General features: G+C 39.9%; 1 protein-coding gene and 1 pseudogene across 3 annotated transcripts; both read left to right on the top strand.

Moving 5' to 3' along the window:
* Nucleotides 1-246: 246 nt before the first annotated feature.
* Nucleotides 247-27,342, top strand: PSMA3 (proteasome 20S subunit alpha 3). Of its 3 annotated transcripts, XM_050799713.1 has the most exons (11): nucleotides 278-453; nucleotides 3,248-3,330; nucleotides 7,597-7,720; nucleotides 12,649-12,750; nucleotides 12,829-12,902; nucleotides 16,060-16,132; nucleotides 18,909-18,974; nucleotides 22,676-22,722; nucleotides 25,394-25,461; nucleotides 25,915-25,979; nucleotides 27,186-27,342. In XM_050799713.1, exons 1-11 carry the CDS (start codon nucleotides 433-435, stop codon nucleotides 27,228-27,230), a joined length of 768 nt encoding a protein of 255 aa, XP_050655670.1. In that variant the 5' UTR covers nucleotides 278-432; the 3' UTR covers nucleotides 27,231-27,342. The 3 variants fall into 3 exon arrangements, with proteins under 3 accessions (XP_050655669.1, XP_050655671.1, XP_050655670.1); XM_050799712.1 differs by having other exon boundaries at nucleotides 247-453; nucleotides 25,915-27,342; XM_050799714.1 differs by lacking the exon at nucleotides 3,248-3,330 and having other exon boundaries at nucleotides 272-453; nucleotides 7,602-7,720; nucleotides 25,915-27,342.
* On the top strand, nucleotides 7,749-12,630 carry LOC126959923 (protein GVQW1-like; annotated as a pseudogene).
* Nucleotides 27,343-27,795: the final 453 nt, after the last annotated feature.

Below are 27,795 nucleotides of genomic sequence, written 5' to 3'. Positions count from 1 at the left end.
CCCTACTGCTTTTTCTATTCTTTGTGAGTATACGAGCATCTCTCCCTTTTGCTTAAAGACAGAATACAGTGACGAGGAGGGAATAATAATATAAAAAGATAAATAATAATTCCTAGGAAAGGAATAGAGCAGCTTCTCAGATAAAACGACGCCAAAAACTCAAAGTACGTGAACTAAAGGCGGAGCCTTTGCTTTCCCCAACCCCGCCTCTATTGCTTCTGAACATGCGCGCCGCCAGCCTCTAGCGTCCCGCTTCTTTCCCACAATACTCCTGGTCCTGGGGGCCGGAGCCGCGGAACGAGCCACAGAGAAAAAGGTTATTGGTTGGCGATGCAGCCAATGAGCGGGTCTGTTACTAGTTTGCGGCATCCTGTGGTGTAGGGGAAGCGCTCTAGGCCTGGAATCCTTACGCGTCCCGTTGGGTTTAGCACGATGAGCTCCATCGGCACCGGGGTGAGTTTGCTGTCTCTGGGTGTGATAGTTTAACCTAAGGCTTGGGGTTGAAGGGAACTGGGACAGACCACAAGGGTTTCGCGGACCTGGGGTGCTCTAAGACCGCCTTCGGCTGGGTGGGCCACTTGCAGCTGTTTGGAGACCGGTCGTCTTTATCCCCTATATGCTAGGCCTGCGTCTCAGGTGACCATGACTCCTGAAGCTTTTCAGCCCAGGTGTAGCCGGCTTGGCGTCGCCGCGGTGAGGTTTGGAGCAGCTTTGGATTGCTGAGTCACTTTCTTCAGCCACTTAGGGAAACCGAAAGTGGAAACTCGTGGGGCTTGAAATAGTGTGTTCTCTTGAGAACCACCGAGGCAGTGAGATTTGGGATTCCACGGTCTGGAGATCGTGCTTTCTGTGGACTGCGTTTGCAGTTCCCAGGTTGCTGCTGATTCACGGGCCTTCTCTGTCTTTAAGTGTGCAGATCATCGACCGCTCAGTTTAAGAGTCACTGGAAACCCTGTCGGAACAGAACTAATAAAAATGATCTGAATAACTAAATCTGATGAATCCTTCAGTTTTTCCTTTGTCCTTGTTTTTCCTATACAAAGTACCTAACAGCACTTGTAGGCATTTATCCCGTAAACGTTTAAGTGGTTACTTAGGAACTTAACAGCTTCAGACTTTTGATAGACTGTTGAGGATTTTGCAGTGGGACTTGTTAACTTGTTTGGTTTTCCTTTGTTAAACGTATGTATATGTGCAGTTTACTCCTTTTATGTACTTCTCTATATAGAAAATACAGTTTCTACAAGATTTATTGGTTATTTGCACTAGAGTTACTGAATAATGAGTTTCTCAGTTCCTCAATTTCTACTTAACAAGATTCTCATGCTCAGCCTTAAGTTCAAGTACTGGTGTTCTAAATTTGATAATAGGCAATTTATGTCTGGAATGGTTTAATCCATTCGGTTATGAATGCTAAAGTTCTGCCATACTTTTCTTAGATAAGTAAATGCTCAATAATAAATCTTGTAGCAAACTGACTTTGCAATTATATTATTACCTTCAATTAATAGTATTTCATTCTACAAACCTTTTAAAGAATACTTGATAATATAACCATGTGGGATATTTTAGTAACAATGGTAGGGTTAATGATCTGGGTTTAACAGATCAGGAAACAGACTCAGAAAGTACCACTGTTGAAGGCTTATCTTCTGTGTTCATTTCTCCCAAGAACTCCAGATATGAATAACTGTTTGTCTGCTTGACACGTCTGTCCACTTGATTGTTTATTTTGTACTGCATGTCAAAGTAGAGCTCTGGGTTTTCTCCTTACCTTGCCATTTTGCATCTACTACAGTCTTAAGCTCAGTGAATGGTCATATGAAAACATCTGTGATTCATCTTTAATTCCTTTTTTTACTTCCAGAACCAACGCTTTAGCAAGTTTTTTTTTTTATTTTTTGAGATGGAGTCTTGCTCTGTCGCCAGGCTGGAGTGCAGTGGCACGATCTTGGCTCACTGCAACCTCCGCTTCCCAGTTCAAGCAATTCTCCTGTCTCAGCCTTCCGAGTAGCTGGGACTACAGGTGCACACCACCACGCCCAGCTAATTTTTGTATTTTTAGTAGAGACGAGGTTTCACCATGTTTGCCAGGATGGGCTCGATCTTTTGACCTCGTGATCAGCTTGCCTCGACCTGCCAAAGTGCTGGGATTACAGGAATGAGCCATCATGCCCGGCCTCGCAAGTTTATTTTTATTATTTTTATTTTTTTACTATACTCTGAAAAAGTATTCCCTTCTACCTCTTCTCTTGTCTAAGCTAGTACCACTATCTTTGGAACACCTTATCTTTGCTTCTGTTGTTCTCTCTAGAATTCATTTTCCACATAAAGCCAGAATGATGTTTTTTAAAATGTAGATCATACCACTCCCCCTGCTTAAATTCCTCGTTGCATTTAGAATAAAATACAAAGTCCTTATTGCAGCCTGGAAGACCCAACATAATTTGACCCACAGCTACCTCACTAACACAGTCTACTCTTCTTTCTGCTGCTTACAGTGCTCGGGACACAGTGACCTTACTTCTGTTTCTTGACTGTGCTAGCCTTATTTCTACCCTAAGATCTTTGTGCCAAATGCCAAGAAGGCTTTTCCTTCATATCTTAAATGGCTAGCTTCTTGTCATTTAGGTTTGACTCAGCCTAAATATTACTGCCCCAGAAGGCCTTCCCTGATGATGTAGTCTGTAGTAGTTCCTTCCATTGCTTTACTCTTTTATTTTCATCTTAGTGCCTTTTCTGATTTACTGCTGTATCTCTAGCACCTAGATTCATGTCTGATTTGAAATTGAAGGACTTAATGAATGAGTGATCACCTTTGTATTCCATGTAGTGGACTAACATAATAGATACTCATTAAGTGCTTGGTGAATGCCAAATGATTTGTTTGAAGTCTTTTAGTTTGTTAATTGCAGAGTTATGGTTACAAATTTAAATGTTCGAACTCCAGTGGTGGTTCTACTGCCCCATATTAATCTTTTTCAAAAATGAGTTTTGTAGTCTGTGTGAAAAGTGTTCTGACTTCACCTGGGACTTGTATCCATTACTCTTCAATAGCTGAAATCTAAGGTATATAGCTTTACCTTAGCTACTGTTGCTGCTCTGACAAATTTCCCTTTCCTCTCTTGAAAGCAAGGTCTTTGTTGGGATGTAACATGTTCCTGATGCTTAAGCCATTTAGAGGGGAAGAAACTGTATGGTCATTACTGCCAAAGATACAAGCTTACTGTTGCCTTTTCTCCTTAAGTATGACCTGTCAGCCTCTACATTCTCTCCTGACGGAAGAGTTTTTCAAGTTGAATATGCTATGAAGGCTGTGGAGAATAGTAGGTAAGAAAATTTAACCAGGTATTACATGTCTCCTTTTATTTTATATTTTGGTGATTAGGCTTTGTTATGTTACTTTGGTACAAATTAGTATATGTCCCCAAATCTCTCTTCATTTCTAGATCTCTTTCTAGGCCAGATGTTTTCCATGAACCCCAGTCCTGTATTTCTCGTTGATTCCAGGATTATCCACTTAGATTATCCATGTTGCAGAGTATATAAAATCACATTCATTATCATCTTTTTGTTTTCCATTTTCAAATTCTTGATTTGTATCATAGGCTTCCTTGGCCATTAGATTTGTGACCTTGTTATTTTTTATGTCTCATACATCTTGTGTTTTAAATGTCTTTTGCAATTAGTCACATGTTCGATTCAGCAAAGATTTTTTCTATGTCTGTTTCTCTTTTGAGACTTGAGTCTCACTCTGTCACCTAGGCTAGAGTGCAGTGGTATGATCTTGGCTCACTGCAACCTCTGCCTCCTGAGTTCAAGTGATTCTCTTGCCTCAGCCTCCCCAGTAGCTGGGATTACAGGCATGTGCCACCATTCCCAGATAATTTTTGCATTTTTAGTAGAGACGGGGTTTCGCCACGTTGGCCAGGCTGGTCTCAAACTCCTGGTCTCAAGTGATCCACTTGCCTTGCACTCCCAAAGAGTAGCCCCAGTCCTATATTTCTGATGATTACAAAGAGCTGGGATTACAGGTGTGAGCCACCACGACCAGCCTAAATATGATTTTTAAAAAGTCAGATTTATGCAAAGATGAAATATTTTTAAAAGTTGAAACCTTAAAAACGAATGTGTTTTTTTCCTGAATGAAGAAAAAACGCAGCCAGGCGTGGTGGCTCACTTCTGTAATCCCAGCACTTTGGGAGGCTGAGCGGGGCAGATCACCTGAGGTCAGGAGTTCAAGACCAGCCTGGCCAACATGGTAAAACCCTGTCTCTACTAAAAAATAAAAAAATACAAAAATTAGCCAGGCGTGATGGCACACGCCTGTAGTTTCAGCTACTTGGGAGGCTGAGGCAGGAGAATTGCTTGAACCTGGCAGGTGGATGTTGCAATGAGGCGAGATTGCACCACTGCACTCTAGCCTAAGCAACAGAGACTGTCTCAGAAAGAGAAAAAGTGAGGAAAGTGCTTTTTCTTCTTTTTCTTTTTATAATGAGACATAGTTTCGCTCTTGTTGCCCAGGCTGGAGTGTAACGGCGCGATCTTGGCTCACTGCAACCTCCGCCTCCTGGGTTCAAGCAGTTCTCCTGCTTCAGCCTCCCGAGTAGCTGGGATTACAGGCATGCACCGCCACACCCAGCTAATTTTGTATTTTTAGTAGAGACAGGGTTTCTCCATGTTGGTCAGGCTGGTCTCGAACTCCCAACCTCAGGTGACCCACCTGCCTCGGCCTCCTGAAGTGCTGGGATTATAGGCATGAGCCACCGTGCCCAGCCTAAAAGTTCTTCTTTTTAACGATCTATGTAACCTGTCTTTGATACACCAAAACTGAACAAATGATAGTTTCTTATTAAAAAAAAAATTATTCATTTTAAAAAAGAGACATGGTCTCACTGTGTTGCCTCAGCTGGTCTTGAACTTTTGGGCTCAAGTAATCCTCCTGCCTTGGCCTCCCAAAGTGATGGGATTACAGGTGTGAGTCACTGTGCCTGGCCTGTTATTCCTTTTTTTTAAAAAAAACTTTTTTTAGGGGCAGAACATAGGATCTTGCTTTGTCACCCAGGCTGCAGTGCAGTGGTGTGATTACAGCTCACTGCAGACTCGACCTTCTGGTCTCGAGCTATTCTCCTGCCTCAGCCCTGCAAGGTAGTTAGGACTGCAAGCATGTGCCACCATGCCTGGCTAATTTTTTGTAGAGACAGGGTTTCACTGTGTGGCCCAGGCTGGTCTCAAACTCCTGAGCTCAAGTGATCCGCCTGCCTAGGCCTCCCAAAGTGCTGGTATTATAGGTGTGAGCCACTGCACCCAGCCGAAGTCTTTGAATTCTTTTGAAAATTATTGACCTTGAAGACTGCCTGAGCGGATCTCAGAGATTTCCAGATTTTCAAGAATGTTTTAAACATTGAGGAAGATGTTGAGTTGAGATAATTAAGACAGGCTTCCTGCTGAGCGTGAGCCACGCCTGTAATCCTAGCACTTTGGGAGGCTGAGGCAGGTGGATTGCCTGAGCTCAGGAGTTCGAGACCAGCCTGGGCAACACGGTGAAACCCCGTTTCTACTGAAAATACAAAAAATTAGCTGGGTGTGGCGGTGTGCTCCTGTAATCCCAGCTACTTGAGAGGTTGAGACAGGAGAATCACTTGAACCCGGGAGGTGGAGGTTGCAGTGAGCCAACATCGCGCCACTGCACTCCAGCTGGGGAGACAGAGCGAGACTCCATCTCCAAAAAAAAAAAGTGACAGGGTTTCAAAATGTTGGCCAGATGGGTCTTGAACTCTTGGCCTCAGGCAATCCTCTCACTTGGGCCTTCCAAAGTCCTGAGGTTACATTCTGACCTGTAGAGCTTGAGTTCAAGTAAGTTTGCAAACCTTTTGGGGAAATTCATTTAAATTAGCAGTGGTGAAGAGGAAATGTATTCTAGCATCCAGGATAACCTCAAAGACATGGAATAAAAAATGAACATGAGGTGTTTGAAGGTTGACAGTGAGGTAACTTCACTAGAGTACAGAATTTATAACAGGAAATTGAATATGCTCAGGGGGCTCTGTCAGACTCTTAGGAGTTTAAACTTGCAAGGGGAGCTATGGAAGACACCTAAAGTGTTGGGGAAGGAGTGTCAGAAATTCTTAGAAAATTTGTTGTGTGCATCTGTTCATTTTTCTGGGAAGAAATGCCATAGTTTCATCAGATTTTAAGAGACCTGTGAATGACACAATTCCCCTGCTTTTTAGGTTGTGGATCCCTTTTTAGATTATGACTGGCAAAATGAAACAAAGCTAGCAATTAGGCTGGTCTTAGATAAAATGGATTAGAGAAGTAGAAAAGATGCTGTAGTAATGTAGGCCTGAAATTATAAGGATCCCAATGCTGGTATAATTATTGTAAAGAAGTGGACATGAAGGAAATTTTGAAGAAAAAAAATTAATAGTAAATAGAAGCTCAACCTGGAGGATGTAGAGTTTGGTGATGCTGTTACCCGAAATAGAGAAGTTGTGCTGGTAGTCCCAGCTACTGAGACTAAGGTGAGAGGATCACTTGAGCTCCAGACTTCAAGTCAAGCCTGGGCAGTATGGCAAGACTCCATTTCTTTAAAATAAAAAAAAGAAGAGAAAGTTGAGATAATTTTACCAGAAAACTGTACAATCAAGCATTGCTTATTTTGTCTCTATTGTTTCCAATCAGAACTACCTTTATCAAAAAGGAACAGAACAGTAAAGTGTAACACATTTTCATCTTGAAATGGCAACATGTAATTTCTCCACATTTTACTTAAGAGGTTTTGTGTGTGTGTGTGTGTGTGAGACAGGGTCTCACCCTGTTGCACAGACTGGTGTGCAGTGGTGCAATCTTGGCTCACTGCAGCCTCCACCTAACTGGGCTCAAGCAATCTCTCACCTCAGCCTCCCAGGAAGCTGGGACTACAGGCGTGTACCACCATGCCTGGCTAAGCCAGGTTTCGCCACGTTTCCCACGCTGGTCTTGGACTCCTGGGCTTACGAGATCCTCCTGCCTCGGCATCCCAAAGTGCCGAGATTACACCATGCCTGGCTTTAAGAGGTTATTTTAAGATCTTTTTATTTTAAACAGTTGTAGCAGAACATATATTTTATTCTCTTATATACTTATTAGAAGCAATATGTTTATTATGGGAAAATTGGAAGAAAGAGATGAGCAAAAGGAAGAATAAATCATAATCCTTCTACCCAGAACAGTCACTGTTAACTTTTAAGTTTGTATCTAACCTGTCTTTTATATGTCTGTTATGTACCATTTTTAGTGGACATGAATTTATGTCATTTGTTTATAACATAATTATCATAAGTCAGACACTGCACCATATTGTGTTTCATTAGCATTTTTATACTTATATATTAATATATTTTTAGTCAAATGATGTACTAGATTCTGGAGGGAGGGTCACATGATATTTATATGGATTTAATGTATTTATTACACTTTAGTGTGTTTTCTCTTCCTGGTTTTCAAATGTTTTAAGGTATTTGGCATGCCTTTAAATGTTACTTATTTTGTTTTTTTGTAAGTTTATGAAGTTTATTTTCAGTTAAAAAACTGATTTTCTTCTCCTTGTTTCAGTACAGCTATTGGAATCAGATGCAAAGATGGTGTTGTCTTTGGGGTAGAAAAATTAGTCCTTTCTAAACTTTATGAAGAAGGTTCCAACAAACGACTTTTTAATGTTGATCGGCATGTTGGAATGGTAAGGTAATGTTTTAAAATGTTCCTTTTTGTCTTTTCCAATTTCATTTGAAGTAACTGATTGGAATAGATCACTGTGCAGTCACAAAAGTAATCAGAGCGAGTTACTGCATTGGTCCAGTTCACTGTCAAGTAGAAAGGCAGTATTCTCATAACCTTATTAGTGATGGGGGAAAATCCAAGTTGCTGAAAGAAGAGCAGGAGAGGGAGAGGGGTGGGGAGTATGTGTAGAAATGAGATCTTGGCAACACACATCACTGATGAAGGCATATGCTTGAGAGGTGAAGAATCTTTAGCTTTCTGTATCTCTTGTGGGGATCACTGTCACAGTAAAGATGCCATCAGATAGCAAACACCTTTATATAAGGTGGAACATCAGGAAAGGATGTTTAATGAAAAGGAAAAGTGAACACATCCATAATAGTTTCATAGGGCATCACTGAAATAAGTTATTCATGCAGTTGGTATCTAAGTTGTGAGGGACTAAATTGCAAGCCGAGCCATAAATACACTACTGGTATATACCACAGTTACCCTACATAGATGGCAGACTTGGCTTGTAAGAACCAATACCGGGAAAAAAAAAAAAAAAAGAATGAAATGATTCTAATCCGGCCACCTGAAAAGGAAAGGAAGAAAGGAGAATATTTGTATATTAGGTTCTATGCTGGGAGCTCTTTATATAAATTACCTTGTTTAATTTTGACAATCCAGTGAAGGTTATATCAATGTCATTTTGTTTCTTTTCTTTTTGGCTTGAGACAGAGTCTCGCTCTGTCACCCAGGCTGGATTGCCGTGGTTGTCATCTCAGCTCACTGCACTCTCTGCATCCTGGGTTCAAGCAATTTTCCTACCTCAGCCTCCCAAGTAGCTGGGACTATGGGTGCCTGCTACCATGCCCAGCTAATTTTTATGTTTTTAGTAGAGATGGGGTTTCACCATGTTGGCCAGGCTGGTCTTGAACTCCTGACCTCAAGTGATCATCCGCCTGCCTCAGCCACCCAAAGTGCTGGATTACAGGCGTGAGCCACTGCGCCCGGCCTCATGCCATTTTCACAGGTGAAAAACTAGATGCACAGTTAGTAAAGAAAAGCTGGGATTCAAACGTGGGTCTGCGTGTTACTCCAGAGCCCCTTCTAAATGAAAAGACACCTTATATGACCCACATCGTTCAGCTGATAGCTTTCTTATATCTAAGTGAGATTTAATGTTACACACAAACACAAAAGGTACTGGTAAAGTATAACCAGTAAACCATAAAGCTAATTTTTCTTCTTCAAAGATTATTTTATCTCAATATTTTTCTCCTGAACAGATTTTATTTTGCTGCAAATGACAGGATTTTTTATTTATTTATTTATTTATTTATTTATTTATTTATTTGAGATGGAGTCTCGCTCTGTCGCCCAGGCTGGACTGCAGTGGCCGGATCTCAGCTCACTGCAAGGTCCGCCTCCCGGATTTATGCCATTCTCCTGCCTCAGCCTCCCGAGTAGCTGGGACTACAGGCGCCCGCCACCTTGACGGGTAGTTTCTTGTATTTTTTAGTAGAGACGGGGTTTCACCATGTTAGCCAGGATGGTCTCGATCTCCTGACCTTGTGATCCGCCCGTCTTGGCCTCCCAAAGTGCTAGGATTACAGGCTTGAACCACTGCGCCCGGCCATATTTTAATTTATTTTTTGAGGTGGAGTCTCTGTCGTCCAGGAAGGAGTGCAATGGTGCAATCTCAGCCCAGTGCAACCTCCGCCTCCTGGATTCAAGCAATTCTCCTGCCTCAGCCTCGCCAGTAGCTGGGATTACAGACATACGCTGCCACACCTAGCTAATTTTTGTATTTTCAGTAGAGATGGGGTTTCACCATATTGGTCAGGCTGGTCTCGGACTCCTGACCTCAAGTGATCTACCCGCCTCTGCCTCCCAAAGTGCTGGGATTATAGGCATGAGCCACCGCACCCAGCCTAGCATTTTATTCTTTTTAAAGGATGAACAGTATTCCATTGTGTATATATACGTTTTCTTTTGATTTTTTGTGTTGTTGTACATATTTTTTTCGTTATCCGGGTACTAAGCCTAGGACCCAGTACTTATTTTTTCTGATCCTCTTCCTCCTCCCACCCTGCACCCTCAAGTAGGCGCCAATGTCTGTTGTTCCTGTCTTTGTATCTATGAATTCTCATCATTTAGCTTCCACTTATAAGAGAGAACATGTGGTTTTTGGTTTTCTGTTCTTCTGTTAGTTTGCTAAGAATCATGCTGAACAGATTTATTATTGCCAGTGAAACTGATATGTTTTGATGAAATGTGCTAGATTGTAACCTAGCTAGTAGGAGGTGATCTTGTATATTTTTATGTAATAGAAAAAGTTTATGTTTTGAAAAAAATTATGCATAAATATATACACACACACACGCAGGCCTTGCTCTGTTGCCCAGGCTTGAGTGCAGTGACATGATCATAGCTCACCGCAGCCTTGTGCTCCTGGGCTCAAGTGATTCTCCTGCCTCAGCCTCCCAAGTAGCTGTGACTACAAGTGTGCTACCACACCTGGATAACTTTTTGTTTGTTTTAAGAGATATGATCTTGCTGTGTTGCTCAGGCTGGTCTTGAACTCCTGGGCTCAAGCAATCCTCCTGCCTTAGCTTCCTGAGTTGCTGAGATTACAGGCATGAGCCAGTGTGTCCGGCCAACATTAGACATTGAGGAGGGTTGGAGAAAATTAAGGCTTAATATCCTCCCTCCTTCCACAGTTGTCATCTTCAAGTGATTTGAGAATTATGTGACTTTATAGTAAGCTTTCTCTAAAGCAATAGAAGATTCTTTAAGTGGTATAATTTACTGGCATGGGTTACCTTGGAGAAGTTCTTCTAAACACCCATTTTCTTGTCTGCAAAACAAGGGTGATAATAGTACTTGGCACATACAGTTGTTGTGAGGTTAAAAATTATTATGTAAAATGTTTAACATGTAATGAGTGCTCAGTATCTCTTAGTAATTATTATTACTATTACTGGGTAGCATAGGAAAAAAAGGCTTTTAAAGATTTTGATACCACTTTTAAATTCTGTAACTGTCCTAGGCTAGAGGGTTTCAAATTTGGTTGGTTTATGGTACCGTAAGTGTCCCAGTAGTTTTTCTCATGGCTTCTCTAGGTTAAAAATACCTAATGGTTTCGTTTTTAAGTATTTAGGTCCAAAGAACTTAGTGTTTACATCCTAAAAACTTAGTAGCCATTTTTTAAAAAAATACACATATAGTGAAAAATATTTTTATTTAAAAATTAAAGTTTTATTTCATTTTAAGCAACCAAAATTTCTAGTATGTACACTGCACAACTTCCCAACTTGGGATACAGCCCCTGTAATTTCCTGTTTCACACTGATTTTTGCACATTACTTACTTTTTTTCATAGCAACCACTGACAGACTAGCTTCTGAAAGATGTGAAGGCATTGAAAGGAATGTAGTAAAATGATCTAATGTTCAAACTGAACTACTTGGACATTTTTCTCCAAACTTAAAATATGCCACACTAGGCTGGGCGCAGTGGCTCACACCTGTAATCCCAGCACTTTAGGAGGCCAAGGCAAGGCGGATCACCTGAGGTCGGAAATTCAAGACTAGCCTGACTAACATGGAGAAACCCCGTCTCTATTACAAATACAAAAATTTGCCGGGCTATGGTGGCACGCACCTGTAGTCCCAGATACTCGGGAGGCTGAGGCAGGAGAATAGCTTCAACCCAGGAGACCGAGGTTGCGGTGAGCTGAGATTGCGCCACTGCACTCCAGCCTGGGCAACAAGAGCAAAACTCTGTCTCAAAAAAAAAGAAAAAAGAAAAATATGCCACACTAACATGTGATTTCACTGCAGTGCCTGAGGGCTTCTCGGCACATACGTAGTAACTGCAGTTCTGTTTTTTGTTTGTTTGTTTGTTTCAGATTCTGAAATGTTTTAAATTTCAGATTTTTGGATTAGATATCCTCAACCTGTAATAACTTTAGAGAAAAGATCAAAATTGGGGCAGGCACAGTGGCTCACACCTGTAATCACAACATTTTGGGAGGCTGAGGCAAGCTGATCACCTGAAGTCAGCAGTTCAAGACCAGCCTGGCTAACATGGCAAAACCAAACTCTGTCTCTACTAAAAATACAAAAATTAGCCAATTCCAGCTGCTGGGGAAGCTGAGGCAGGAGAATCCCTTGAACCTGGGAGGCAAAGGTTGCAGTCAGCCCAGATGGCGCCATTGCGCTCCAGCCTAGGTGACACAGTGAGACTCTGTCTCAAAAAAAAAAAAAAAAAAGATGAAATGTGACCAAGACCCATGGTTTTTTTTCTTTATAATGAGGTAGTAAATCAGGGGAAGAGGATTTATGATAGAAGTAGTCCTGAATATTGGCTAGGCATGGTGGCTCACGCCTGTAATCCAAGCACTTTGGGAGGCCGAGGTGGGTGGATCACCAGGTCAGGAGATCGAGACCATCCTGGCTAACATGGTGAAACCTTGTCTCTATTAAAAATATAAAAAAATTAGCCGGCGTGGTGGCGGGCACCTGTAGTCCCAGCTACTCGGGAAGCTGAGGCAGGAGAATGGCGCGAACTAAGGAGGCGGAGCTTGCAGTGAGTGGAGATCAGGCCACTGCACTCCAGCCCAGGCAACAGAGCGAGACTCTGTCACAGAAAAAAAAAAAAAAAAGGAAATAGTCCTGAATATGAGCATTGGACAAAGCAATGAAGTTATACTTAGTAAATTTCTAAATTATAATTTCATACTCAAGCATCAAAATGCCTTGTAGAGAGCCTTTAAACCAAAAAAGTTTATTTTGAATGGTAATACTTGTTAAAAAAATTTAGTGAATCTTTAATAATTGCAGACTTTGATTTGTGATAGGAATGTGTTTCTCTAGTAAATTGGTGCTTTTTTTTCAGGCAGTAGCAGGTTTGTTGGCAGATGCTCGTTCTTTAGCAGACATAGCAAGAGAAGAAGCTTCCAACTTTAGATCTAACTTTGGCTACAACATTCCACTAAAAGTAAGTTGATAACATGTTGAGAAACCTTTTGGACAGTAATAGAAGTTTATTAATAAGCTCTTCTGCTTCCCTTCATAGCATCTCGCAGACAGAGTGGCCATGTATGTGCATGCATATACACTCTACAGTGCTGTTAGACCTTTTGGCTGCAGGTATGAAATTTTGTGAATTATTCAAAAGGCAGATCTGTACTATAGATAATTATTATGTTCCCCAGAATCTTAGCCTTTTACATACTTAAAAATAGGAACTCTTATCGAGAAGTATTAGGGCAATTATTAAATAAAACAGTGTACATAGAAACTACTTGAGGCTGGGTGCCATGGCTTACGCCTGTAATCCCAGTACTTTGGGAGGCTGAGGTGGGAGGATCCCTCGCGCCCAGGAGTATGAGACCAGCCTGGCCAACGTAGAGAGAACCTATCTCTACAAAAAAATTTAAAATTTAGCCAGGTGCCGTATCACATGCCTGTAGTCATAGCTACTTAGGAGCTGCTTGGGAGGATCATTTGAGCCCAGGAGTTCAATGGTGGAGTGAGTGAGTTGTGATCATACCACTGTACTCTAGCCGGGGCAATAGAGACTCTGCCTCTACAAAAAAAAAAAAAAGAAAAGTTTGAATAGTGAAAAGGACTATATAGATCTGAAGTGATTATAAAACAAGGAACTGATAACAATGACTTTAATCTTATTATAATAAACTCTCTGGTATTAGTCCCTGATATTCTTAGGTAATTTTAAATATATGCTGTGTTAACATTAAGCAGCCAATTATACTTCAGTTTTCTCATTAATTTCCATCTGATATACTTTAAGCCTGTAGGTAATATGCTATTAAATGGAGATTATTTTTGGCAGTCAGTAATTAGTCCATACAAAATTACATCTCACAATTCCCATTAAGCACAGTTTTTCTTTCTGTTAAAGTGAAGTGCTGATACTTTATTTTGGGGTGAAGTGGGGATTCAGCTGCATAAAGACCTGCAATAGGTATAAATATTCAAATTTGGCTTCACAGAGAAGACTTATGACTAGATTTTTCTAAAATGAAAAGACATGTTTGGCTTATGACTTTAAAAAAAAAAAGTCAAACATGTTTGGTCAAAATAGTGCATATACTAACATCTCAGTGCTCAGCTGTAGTCCTACCTTTGAGTTGTTTATCATCAGTCATATTTAATTACTAAGACAGATATTAAAGAAAACGTGAGTTTTATTCTATTGGTAATGTTACATTAGTGTTTTATGTTTTGTTTTACTTTTTGAGACAATTGCTCTGTCACCTGAGCTGGAGTGCAGTGGTGCCATCATGGCTGACCGCAGCTTTCACCTCCTGGTTCAAGCGATGCTCCTACCTCAGCATCCCGAGTAGCTGGGACCACAGGCATGGGCTACGATGCCTGGCTAATTTTTTTTTTTTTTTTTTTTTTGGTAGAGACGGGGTCTCACCATGCTGCCCAGGCTGACATTAGTCATTCTTAAGCCTCTCACTTAAATTACATTATGAAACACTTTGCTTTCAGACTATGTAGAATACCTTTCAACTGAGCTCTGAGTTCATCAAACTTCTCTACTCTTTTCAAGGAAGTAAAAATAGTAGAGATAACTTTTTTTTTCCCATAACTTTTTTTTGTTTTTTTTTGAGATGGAGTCTCACTCGTCGCCCAGGCTGGAGTGCAGTGGCACGATCTCGGGTCACTGCAACCTCTGCTTCCCGGGTTCAAGCCATTCTCCTGCCTCAGCCTCCTGAGTAGCAGGGATTACAAGCGCCTTCCACCACGCCTGGCTAATTTTTTTATTTTTAGTAGAGATGGGGTTTTGCCATGTTGGCCAGACTGGTCTTGAACTCCTGACCTCAAATGATCCGCCTACCTTGACCTCCCAAAGTGTTGGGGTAACAGGCCTGAGCCACCGCGCCGGGCCAGAGAGAACTTTTTCAGTAAACATCTATTGGGCACTAAGTTAGTCATAGATGTGGAGACACAGGTGTGAAGTCACACTGATAAAATCTTAGAGGTGATATGGTAAAGGGACAACAATTAGGGAACAGAATGTTTCTGGACAGGAGGCAAGGAAAAGAGTGTGAGCTGTAAGGAGACTTGGTAGTTGCAAGCACAGGAACTGGTATGAAAATATTTGGGCCAGAGATAGTTAAGTATGCTTGGTGTGTAGAGTATGAGGTTTAGAGATGATATTGAAGATGTAGGAAGGGGTCCAGTCATGTAAAAGTCTGTGTTCCATGCTGATTTTCAGCAAAGAAAATGTTGAAAGGCTTTAAAATAGTGACAATGAGCTATATATTCTGAAGGATAAGTCTCATATCAGGGTAGAAGATGGATGGAAATGACGGTAGGGATGGGAATTGAATATGAGATGATGTGTAAGATGATGCTGGTTTCTTTTCTACTCTAAGGCAAATATAGTCGTCCCTTGGTTTTTGTGGGGGATTTCTACTCTAAGGCAAATATAGTCGTCCCTTGGTTTTTGTGGGGGATTGGTTTTAGGACCTCCCATGAATACCAGAATCCAAGGTTGCTGAAGTCCCTCATATAAAATGGTTAAGTATTTGCATATAACCTGTGCATATCCTCCTGTATATGTTAAGTCATCTCTAATTACTTGCAATACCTAATACAGTGTAAATAGCTGTTATACTATATCGTTTAGGGAATAATGACAAGAAAATCACAGTTGTTCAGTACAGAAGCAATGTTTTTTGAAAGTTTTCTATCTGTGGTTTGTTGAATCCATAGATGCAGAACTCATGGAAACAGTGCCCACTGTATGTTGCAATTTCAGAAAATCAGTATTTCATACAATCAGCTAATAGCCTAATTTGTTGAGCATAGAAAAATACACTGAACCAATTCTGATTATTGCAGAGAAATGACTGGCAGGATATTGGGAAATAGAATGAAGGGTAGAAAGGATTTCACATGGATTCAGTATACTCTCTGCCAGAAATTTTGTTCCCTTGACCTTTTTGTGTTTATGCCTTATTTTTTGGGCCCTCTCGTTAGTTTTGATTTTCATCTATCTTATCATTACTCCTTTCCCTGTACTGCTAGACTTTCTAGGAGACCTTAATCAGAAAGATTAATATTAAACAAACAAAAGCTACATGAATTTTGAATAATCTCAAGTATGTACTAGTTTTAATTATTTGAAACCACTGTATGAAAGTACTATGAGTTATATGTATATTAGTAATTTATCTCAGAAACAAAATATAATTGCATTTTAATCATTTTTTCAAAAATACTTTTATGTTATTGCTGTGGTTTAAGCTGTTTGTATACTTTTATGCAGTTTCATGTTAGGGTCTTACAGTGTGAATGACGGTGCGCAACTCTACATGATTGACCCATCAGGTGTTTCATACGTGAGTACTTTTGAATCATTTGAAATTCTATTTTAGTTTAATGGTATTTCATTAGCATTTAAGTCTCATTATAAGATTATATGAAATTTTAAAAAAACTCATTCAAGGAATTTTTTTTTTTTTTTTTTTTTTACAACAACCTCTTGTCCAACAGCATTTTTTTTTTTCCTTTTTGGTGGAACAGGATCTCACTCTGTGACCCAGGCCGGAGCACACTGGTGTGATCCAATGGCTCACGTTGGATCTGATGTTGATCTAACAACAGTTGCGTGAGCACAGCGGCTCACTGCAACCTCTGCCTCCCAGGTTCAAATGATTCTTTTGCCTCAGCCTCCCGGGTAGCTGGGATTACAGGTGTGCACCACCTGGCTAATTTTTTTGTATTTTTAGTAGAGACAGGCCTTTGCCACTTTGGCCAGACTGGTGTTGAACTCCAGGCCTCAAGAGATCTATCCACCTGGGTCTCCCAAAGTGGGAGTATTACAGGTGTGAGCCACCGTGCCCAACCATGTTTTCTTGTTTATCATTAATAACCGATACGAGGCAGAGGAAAGATTTGTTGTTTTCAGTACGTTATTTATAGAAGCTATACAGTGCATATAGTATTTTGAATATGTGATTTTCCTTTTTTACTATAAACACTGTCTTAAAACTGTATTTAATTTCTTTTTTTTTTTTCCTCACTCTTGCCCAGGCTGGAGTGCAGTGACACAATCATAGCTCACTTCAGCCTCTTAACTTCGGGGCTCAGGCAATCCTCCTACCTAAGCCTCCCAAGTAACTGGGACTACAGGCCCATGCCACCATGCCTGGCTAATTTTTGTATTTTTTTGGTGTCTGTAGAGACAAGGTCTTTCCACGTTCCCAGGGCTGGTCTCAAACTCCTGGCCTTAAGCAATCCTCCTGCCTTGGACTCCCAAAGTGGTGGGATTACAGGCATGAGCGTCCATGTCCAGCCATGTCATCCCTTTTATTTTATTTTATTTATTTTTAAGATGGAGTCTCTGTCTCCCAGGCTGGAGTGCAGTGGCTCGATCTTGGTTCAGTGCAACCTCCTTTGCCTCCTAGGTTCAAGCGATTCTCCTGTCTCAGCCTCCCAATTAGCTGGGATTACAGGCATACGCCACCATGCCTGGCTAATTTTTGTATTTTTAGTAGAGATGGGGTTTTGCCATGTTGGTCAGCTGGTCTCCAACTCTTGACCTCAAGTGGTCTGCCCACTCCAGTCTCCCAAAGTGCTAGGATTACAGGCGTGAGCCACCGCACTGGACCTAATTTTGTTTGAGACAACGTCGCGCTCTGTCGCCCAGACTGGAGTGCAGTGGCGCCAAACCTCTGCCTCCCCAGTTAAAGCAATTCTGCCTCAGCCTCCTGAGTAGGCTGGGATTAGAAGCATGCACCACCACACCCGGCTAATTTTTGTATTTTTAGTAGAGACGACGTTTCACCACGTTAGCCAGGCTGGTCTTGAACTCTGGATCTCAAGTAATTCGCCCACCTTGGCCTCCCAAAGTGCTGGCATCACAGGCGTTAGCCACCTTGCCCTACCTTCCCTTTTAAAGAGAAGGTTTAAATGTGATTTCTAAGAGCTTTCCCTAAATTATTATTATTATTATTATTTTTTGGAGATAGTCTTGCTCTGTCACCCAGGCTGGACTGCAGTGTATAATCTTGGCTCACTGTAACCTCTGCCTCCCGGATTTAAGGGATTCTCGTGCCTCAGCTTCTCTCAAGTAGCTGGGATTACAGGCCTGTATCACCACACCTGGCTAGTTTTTGTATTTTTAAAAGTAGAGACAGAGTTTCACCATGTTGCCCAGGCTGGTCTGGAACTCCTGGCCTCAAGTGATCCACATGCCTCGGCTCCCCAAAGTGCTGGGATTACAAGTGTGAGCCACCGCACCCAGCCTATTATTACCGCTTCTTAACTGTTTTCTTGAGATGGAGTCTCACTCTGTTGCCCAGGCTGGAGTGCAGTGGCGTGGTGTCTGCTCACTGCAACCTCTGGCTCCCAGATTCAAGTGATTCTCCTGCCTCAGCCTCCCTAGTAGCTGGGATTACAGGCACCTGCCACCACAGCCAGCTAATTTTTTTGTATTTTTAGTAGAGACGGGGTTTCAGTATGTTGGCCAGGCTGGTCTCCAACTCCTGACCTGAGGTGATCCGCCTACCTCGGCCTTCCATAGTGCTGGGATTTCAGGCACCTGCCACCACAGCCAGCTAATTTTTTTGTATTTTTAGTAGAGATGGGGTTTCACTATGTTGGCCAGGCTGGTCTCCAACCTGAGGTGATCCGCCTACCTCAGCCTTCCATAGTGCTGGGATTACAGGCATGAGCCACTGCGCCTGGCTGTGCATCCTTTTCTTTAAAAAAATTTACAAAATAAAAACATTGGGGTTTAGAATACTGAACTCATAGGAATTAACTTTATTTCTGTGTCTCAGGAATATATAATTTCATTTTTCATTTTCATAGTGCTAAAATCTTTCCCATTCATGTTCCCCAAAATGTCTCAAAGTGTATATGATTACGCAATTTAAATATTTTTGGATATACCTCTATTAAAAATAGAGGTAGTTTTAGAATTGTTTGGTATTTTAATATTTTTGAGCCCTTTGGCATTCATCAGAATGTGTTTGACTATACTTTTCCATACTTGCTTTTAAAAGTCATTTAACATCCTTTCACTAGGTTATAAATAGAAACATTAGTAGTCATTAATTATATATGATAGCATACTAATTCAGTGATTATATATATATTTTTTCTAAATAGGGTTATTGGGGCTGTGCCATTGGCAAAGCCAGGCAAGCTGCAAAGACGGAAATAGAGAAGCTTCAGGTAATAATTAATGCTTGAATTTTTACTACATTGTCATCCTAATGCAGTGAAATTTTATCACCACAGACATTTCAGTCTAAGGCAGGGATGTCCAATCATTTGGCTTCCCTGGGCCACACATAAAATACACCAACAGTGATGCTAGCTGATGAGCTTAAAAAAAAAAATCTCGTAACGTGTTAAAGTTTGAATTTGTGTTTGGCTCTGCGCCCTGTGGCTGGAGAAGCTTGGTTTAAGGATATGGTGTGGTTTGATGTTTAGAGTAGAGCTTTATGAGGCTGCTAAGTCACTGAATGTGAAAGCTGATAACATATCTACAGAGTTGTGTTATACATCCCTTTATGATTTTTAATAACTGCTATAAAGCCTCAATCTAGAAAAACGCAGCTTTTGATGAGATTTCACAAAATCCTTGAAACCTATTTATGAATCTATGTGAGCTCTAGTTTGAAAATTTTAAAATTTTGAGTTAATAAAAAGTTGTATTTTTCCTATATTCTTTCTTTCTTTGGAACACAGCTTTTATGTCTGGCTGTGCTCCACTGGTTCTCTTAACTTTGCTTCTAGCCACATAAGGCATAAATTTTAGCCTATACTCTTACAACTACCCACTTATTTTTTCACAACATATAGCTATTAGTGTGAAAAAGTTTTCTTAAAAGCTTGGTTTTCCTTTTAGCCATACATTGATCAACTTAAAGACTTCATGGATACTGTTTCAGTATTATTGATGACCTGTCAGAAACTTGCCTAAAAAGCAGACGTACAATTTATCAGTGTTTTGGTAAACTGAAGTGAGATAAAATTTCACATACATTTAAATGTTAATGCTGTACTAGAATCTTTCTCAACTACTCATTCAACTTATTTAAGACCAGCTTCTAGAAAATATTTATTCGCGCTTGGCATTTATACAATGCTGAGTTCTAGAACCATCTATAAAGCCTAATTTGTTTCGTATTTTAGTAAAGTTGACAAAAGGATCTTAGAGGTCATTTAGCCCAAGCTCAACTGCAGATTAAACACACTGCATAGGACCACAGAATCAGCTGGTTCTGAACAGTATCCAGACCTTATGAGTCTTAGACCTACGTTCTTTTCCATTGCACACTTACTAGTCTGATGCTAGGTTCCTATCTTCTACTCTTTTCCTATTGTTTTCATCTCTCCATACTATTATATGGAAATTTGAAAATTAGAATATTTATACTAGTTGAGGGGGATTACCCCTGTAATACCCTACCAGTTTGGTAGGCCAAGTTGGGAGGATTGCTTGAGCCCAGGAGTTCCAAGACCAGGCTAGGCAAAAGAGTGAGACCCTATCTCCTAAAACAGAATGTTGGCAAGGTGAGGTGGTATGTACCTGTAGTCCTAGCTACTTGGGAGGCTGAAGCAGGAGGACTGTTTGAGCCCCAGGAGTTGGGGGCTACAGCGAGCTGTGATCACGTCACTGCACTCCAGCCATGGCGACAGAGCGACACCTTATCTCAAAAAAATAAAGGAAATTAGAATATTTAGAGCAATTACTGTCTTTCTGTAGTTAAATCCTAGTAAGGAATGGGAAAAACAGTAAGTCCCAGACAAAAATCAAGGAAAAAAAGTCACTTTAATTGAGGAACACTTACAGTTTGTGACAAAATTATGCTGTGAATCAGGTGTTACAAATTATGGCCCACTGCCTGCTTTTGTGTAAGTTTTATTAGAACACAGCTACATTCAGTCCGTGGCTACTTATAGAAAATACAATAGTAGACTATAACATTTGGAACAGGGAACAGAAACCAGAGCCATACAGCTAATAAACCTGAAAATATTCACAAGTTGATGCTTTACAGAATCCATCTGCTGACCCCTGCTCTGTATCATTGTTCTCTTCTGATGGTTTACCAAAAAATAAAAACTTTACAAACATATGTAAAAATATATTTGCCATTTAAAATGTGCTTTTCAAGTTTGACTTTGTAGGATGCAGTTAATTCACTAAATACAGAACTTAACCAATAAGGGCAAAAATTTAAAGATCAGTATTCTTTCCCTTCCTGTGATCACCCTCAATTTAACATGAAGAACTGTAAACATCATAAGCTTACAACAAACTCATCTAGTTAGACTTCAGTTAACCACTTACACATCCCCCTCCCCTATAAACTATTTGAAAAAAGCTGCAGGCATATTGCATCCCTAAATACTTTATTCTCCTTACACCATTATCAAACCCAAGTATCATCTAATAGTCCATAATCAAACTGCCTGAGCAATTTCTACACTGCCTTTTTAACTGTTTCAAACTGTCGAGGTTCACATTTTCTTCCTTAGATCTCTTTTAGTCTTTTTCTTCCCCAAAATATTTCTTTAAGAGTCTATGCCACTTGCCTTTAGTTGTACCCAAATAATGGTTTATCTATTTCCTAAGATTAGTATTCTTAAATTTAAATTTAGTGTTTTGTTGTTGTCATTGTTCCTTCTTCCTCATGTGGTTGTGCAGGCATAGCTTGAGCATCCAGATTTCAAAATTGAAAAAGAAAAAAAGATAATCTAGCTTAAATATATAGTAGTTGAATCACCTAAAGTCTAGACTGCTGTATGAGCACCTGTTATCTTTCACTATATTCCATCATCCCCCAATGTATCCACAATAGATGAAGGGCAGTTTGCGCAAACATGGTTTTGATCCTGTCATGTCTGTTCAGAAATGCCTGTCTATTCAGAAACCTGTGTCTGATAATAAAATCTTGCACTGGTTACTATCAAAACCTAACGACATACAGACTCCTCAACTAGGCCCTAGGGGTACTTTTCTACCTTGATTTCCAAGTGTTCAATGAAAGAATGCTTAATTCTAATTTGGAAAAAAGCTTTTGGCTTCCCACTTCTGCTTTATATGTTCATCTCTCTTGAAATCCAATCCAATCCAATCTATATTCTAAGAACCTGCTCAAATCTTGGTTCTTCAAAGCTTTCCCTGGTATTTTGCATTTTTGCTTTGAATAGTTCCACAAAGGATGATTTGTTACTCCTTCCTTCATCTTTCTGTATCTTGCATATAGTAGACATTAATGATTTGTTTGCATTTTATTAGCCTAAATTGGCTATAAAGAGAATCAGATGTCTTCTCCAGTCGTTCAAACTTCAGGTCAGACTTCAGATTTATAGGTGGCTGTGGATTTTTATAATTTTATCACAAAGTTAGTGGTAACTATAGGATATCTCGGAATATCTTTTTTGGTGTATAAACTTTTTTTTCTTTTTTTTTTTTTTTGAGACGGAGTCTCTCTGTCGCCCAGAGTACAGTGGCGTAATCTCGGCTCGCTACAACTTCTGCCTCCTGGGTTCAAGAGATTCTTATGTCTCAGCCTCCTGAGTAGCTGGGATTACAGGGGCGCACCACTTCCATGCCTGGCTATTTTGTATTTTTAGTAGAGGCAGGGTTTCACCATGTTGGTCAGGCTGGTCTTGAACTTCTGACCTCAGGCAATCCGGCTGCCTTGGCCTCCCAAAGTGCTGGGATTACAGGTGTGAGCCACTGCGCCTGGCCTGGCGTATAAATTTCAAAACATTAAAATATGAATCAGGAAACTTCGATTCTGGTCTTTTTCAGACTTCAGGTTATTTTCCTTGGTTTTATATCTGAGTATAAAACTGAAAATAATTACACAAGTGGAAAATGTTCTTCTGATGAATATACATTTTATTTTCTGTAGATGAAAGAAATGACCTGCCGTGATATTGTTAAAGAAGTTGCAAAAATGTAAGTTGAAATTTTTCTTACCATCCACAAAAATATTTCACTTGACCTTTGCATATATATATTACATTAATCCTAAGAGGCTGTTTTCCTGTAAAATAACTTAGTGTGTTTTAGAAGGTAAATTTAACATTCTAAGAAGCCTCATGAAGGAGGAAAATGTTTTCAAGCCACATTTTTTAGTAGTAATGAATAGGATGGGAAAAATAGCTTTTGACAAACTCCTGTTACAGGTTAAGGACATATAATGTACCATTAGGGCCTTAATTTGTTAGCTCCCAACTTCTCAAATCTCTTAAGTACTAATAATAATAATCTTAGATTGCCTCTAAGAATGCTTACAAACTTTACAGGTTTACAACTAATTTCCATACATGATCCATGAAGCTGGCTCATTTACATAATCTGTTTATTTGGGAAAGATGTGTTTCACTTTTTCAGGTTTATTATAAAAGTTCCTATAACAAGGTAAGAGCAGTATTACAAAACATTTCAAAAACTAGCTTAAGAAACCCTGAATAGTTGATGACAGGTATGTAAACTAGAATACTATTAATATGTAACAGGTATTTAGACAGTAAGCAATAAAAAAGTCAATTAACCTGGGTAGTGATGTTTCAAAAATTTTTCTTCTTCTAGATAAAAGAGTGTAGACATTTGGTATTACAAAGATGGCAACAAAACACGTTGTATAGCCAGCTTTTTAGATTCAAAAGTTATATTCAGATAATTCATAACACCTCTAACTATTCCACATTAGAACTACATGAACAAGGTCTAGTCAATCAGCTCTCTGTACGGTAGTGTCTCAGGTTTTACATCTAACAATACAAGGAAGAAAAAAAATTCCAATGGGCTCTATTGTATAATAAACATACCATTTACATGACACTCAGTCTCTTATAAACTGGTCCATCATTACTGCTACTGCCTTTACCCCTCCTGCTTCCTCCTCCCTTCCGCCCTTCCAGTTTCAGTTGTGAAGCAGGCAGAAGCCATTCTAATGGCAACATTAGGAACCAACATACAGCAGAACTGCTAAGAAAGGAAGTCATTTATCTTCCTTGAATTGTGTAGTATTTTATCATGATATACTCTGTTTCCTTCACTGAACCAATCCTTTGAAGTGCTTCTGGAAGTCAGTTCTTGCCATCTTTTATATTTAGGTATAATGGTAGTCATCTATTAAGTGTTCCATGTTAGGAAAGCCATCCCTTCTTCATTTAAGAAAATGGAGCAGCATGTTATCTTTTACTTAGTTCTAAAAAATTGAGATCCTCTCATATTATAGCAAGGTTTTAGAAGACCCTCCAAAAAGTAAGGTGTGTAACTCAGTGGAAAGTATTAGATAAAAGCTATACTCTGCTACTGTACTTAATTTCTTGATTTTTTTTTTTTTTTTGAGATGGAGCCTTGCTCTGTCGCCCAGTCTGGAGGGCAGTGGCACAATCTTGGCGCACTGCAAGCTCCACCTTCCATGTTCAAGCAATTCTCCTGCATCTGCCTCTGAAGTAGCTGGGATTACAGGCACCCACCACCACGCCTGGCTAATTTTTGTATTTTTAGTAGAGACGGGCTTTACCATCTTGGCCAGGCTGGTCTTGAACTCCTGACCTTGTGATCCACCCGCCTTGGCTTCCCAAAGTGCTGGGATTATAGATGTGAGCCACCGCACCTGGCCTCTTGATACTTTTTATGTTACTTTAATATGTTGCATGGCAGTGCCTCCTTCTTTGCTGTAATTTGTAAAGTACTACAATGTGAAGGCCAGGTTTTGTGGCATATAAGCCATTATAAAATGGACAAGGAGCTTTAAAAAGACTACTGCCAAGAAGCTGTAGGTTGAAGAGACCATAATAATTGCAAACACATAAATTAGTTGGTTTTACTTATTTATTTGAAACAGAGTCTCAATCTCCTGACCTCATGATCCGCCCACCTCTGCCTCCCAAAGTGCTAGGATTACAGGCACGAGCCACTGTTCCCAGCCAATTAGTTGGCTTTAAAAATATTAAAATTAATGGGACAAAAAATAAATTTCCTAAAAGGGCACAGTTAATGACACTTCTTCCTAGTGAATCCATTTTCTTTGAGGTATTTTTTATAGTTATATCTTTTGTTTTTTGAGACGGAGTCTCTCTCCGTAGCCGAGGCTGGAGTGCAGTAGTGTGATCTTGGCTCACTGCAACCGCTGCCTCCTGGGTTCAAGTAATTCTCTTGCCTTAGCCTCCTGAGTAGCTAGGATTACAGGCACCCACCACCACACCCAGCTAATTCTTGTATTTTTAGTAGAGACAGGGTTTCACCATGTTGGCCAGGCTAGTCTCAAATTCCTGACCTCAAGTGATCCATCAGCCTTGGTCTCCCAAAGTGTTGGGATTATAGGTGTGAGCCACTCACTGCACCCACCCAAGTTATATCTCTAAAGCAATGGGCAAAAATAAACTGAACTTGGGTTGATTAGATATATTGATTATTTGTTGGGAGAGCAAATGTTTCATTTCAGTCCCTGTGTAATTTGTCTTCTCTAATGTTAAATGCTATGTAGAATGTGTCTGTGTAATTTTATAATTTTATTATGGACGGACATTCTAATTTGTACTGACTATGGGTCTGTGAACTACTACAATGTTTGGAGGTTACCAAAATCTTACCTTTCCCTTTTCTGTTCTAGAATTTACATAGTACATGATGAAGTTAAGGATAAAGCTTTTGAACTAGAACTCAGCTGGGTTGGTGAATGTAAGTTATTTTTGTACATTTATTTGCCTTAGGAATTATCTGTACCACAGCTAATTTACAACTGAGAGTCCTTTGTAAAATAATGAAAGCTAAAACAAATTTACTAGGTTGTCTAAATGAAGGGAAAGTTCTGCTTAATAATTGACTTAAGCTGTGAACAGGTTATTTTTTGAAACATCCATTTCATGGTTTTAAAGATACTATGCTATAAATTAATGCTCAGGATTTATAAATCATAGCATAATTTACTTTCATTTCCATAAGAACTTAATGTGTAGGCACATATAATCTCATGTGGAAGCAGCACACTAAAATATTTGAGTATTACTCATAGTACAACTTTGCAACCCTAGGTGAGGCAGATCTGTGGATTGGGTAGATCCTGTGGTATACTGCAAGTTACAATACAGTACTCAATTTAAAATTCATTTACATATGTGGCTTAATTTACAGTAACTAATGGAAGACATGAAATTGTTCCAAAAGATATAAGGGAAGAAGCAGAAAAATATGCTAAGGTAAGCCACAGCACAAAAACTTCTCTTGGCCAGGTACAGTGCGGGGAATCACTTAGCCCAGGAGTTCAAGACCAGCCTGAGCAACACAGCAAGACCCCATCCCTAATTTCAAAACAAAACAAAACAAAAAAACTCCTCTAACCAAAATTGTGTTGAATAATATAAATCAACTTGGGTGGCTTCTATTAAATATCACTAATAGTTCAGTTGAACTAAGAATAGAAATTTTCTAGGTTATCTCTAGTGGGTACAGTTGCCTTGGTTCCAAAAAAATTGTGGGGGGTTTGAGTGCAGAGTTTTTTTAGGACTTTTAAGTATATGTTCTTTTTTTTTTTTTTTTTTTTTTTTTTTTTTTGAGACAGAGTCTTGCTCTGTCACCCAGGCTGGAGTGCAGTGGCACCATCTCTGCTCTGCAACCTCTGCCTCCAGGGTTCAAGCAATCCTGCCTCAGCCTCCCCAGTAGCTGGGATTACAGGAGCACGCCGCCACACCTGGCTAATTTTTGCATTTTTGGTTTCACCAATAATACAGAGACGGGTTTTCACCAGGCTAGTTTCAAACTTGACCTCAGGTGATCTGCCTACTTCGGCCCCAAAAGTGCTGGGATTACAGGCTTGAGCCACTGCACCTGGCCTCTTAAGTATACATTCTATCAAAGATACAGTCATTGCATGTTAGAGCAACATTTGCTTAATTATCTTTGTGCAGGTATCTTTTTTTTTTTGAGATAGAGTCTCAAAAATCACCTTTAGTCTTTTTTTATTTTTTGAGACGGAGTCTCACTCTGTCACCCAGGCTGGAGTGCAGTGGCCGGATCTCAGCTCACTGCAAGCTCCGCGTCCCGGGTTTACACCATTCTCCTGCCTCAGCCTCCCGAGTAGCTGGGACTACAGGCGTCCGCCACCTCGCCCGGCTAGTTTTTTTGTATTTTTTTTTTTTAGTAGAGACGGGGTTTCACTGTTAGCCAGGATGGTCTCGATCTCCTGACCTCAAGATCCGCCCATCTCCGCCTCCCCAAGTGCTGGGATTACAGGCTTGAGCCACCGCGCCCGGTGTTGCGTGGGTATCTTATTCTAGAACTGTTCATTCAGTTACAAGTAAAGGAATTTAACCACTTAACTCAAGTGGTTGTAGCTTAACTTGCCCACAGGTATGGGATATAACAATTTTAAAAATCATTTTTAAACACCTATTTTCTCTTAACAGGAATCTCTGAAGGAAGAAGATGAATCAGATGATGATAATATGTAACATTTACTCCAGCATCTATTGTATTTTAAATTTCTACTCCAGTCCAATGTAACTATTTAGCCCTGGATTATACATACTGTCCAATTTTCATTAAATTTTTGTCTTATAACTATTGAAGTTTGGTTAATATCTGCTTTACAAAATTGGTGGAGGTAAATGGGGACATTTACTCAATTTTAAAATATAGATTTATGACTACTGAAAAATTCTTTGGTTAAAACGCTGCAGAATTAATTCCAAGACTGTAGATTAATTCAAAGCCCCATCTTCATCACTCAACTAGAATTTACAGATCATATTCTCCTGGGCTTACCAACTTAGTGGACAAATAATTGATACGGTTTACCACTTTCATATTTAGTGAAATAACTGGTTTTAATCTTTAGGTGTGATAAAGATGAAAGATGTTTCAGTTTTGGATCATTTTTCAAAAACTGACCCTTCTCAAGAAAGATAGTTCAATGCATGAGCCAAGAATGTTTTTGCTTTTTTCCTTCATTGTGGTGAGGGGTGGATTTAAGGATCAATAAAGTCCCTATTCTGTCACTAAAAAAATTTCTTGATC

This window comes from Macaca thibetana, chromosome 7 (assembly GCF_024542745.1).
Source record: "Macaca thibetana thibetana isolate TM-01 chromosome 7, ASM2454274v1, whole genome shotgun sequence".
Classification (NCBI taxonomy): domain Eukaryota; kingdom Metazoa; phylum Chordata; class Mammalia; order Primates; family Cercopithecidae; genus Macaca; species Macaca thibetana.
Note: the sequence above shows the minus strand (reverse complement) of the source record. Positions and strands in the feature narration are given on the sequence as shown.

Coding starts and splice junctions, on each gene's coding strand:
- PSMA3 (XM_050799712.1), top strand. CDS start 433: ATGAGCTCCATCGGCACCGGG. Junction 12,751..12,828: donor GCTACAACATTCCACTAAAA/GTAAGTTGATAA, acceptor TTCCCTTCATAG/CATCTCGCAGACAGAGTGGC. Junction 12,903..16,059: donor GTTAGACCTTTTGGCTGCAG/GTATGAAATTTT, acceptor ACTTTTATGCAG/TTTCATGTTAGGGTCTTACA.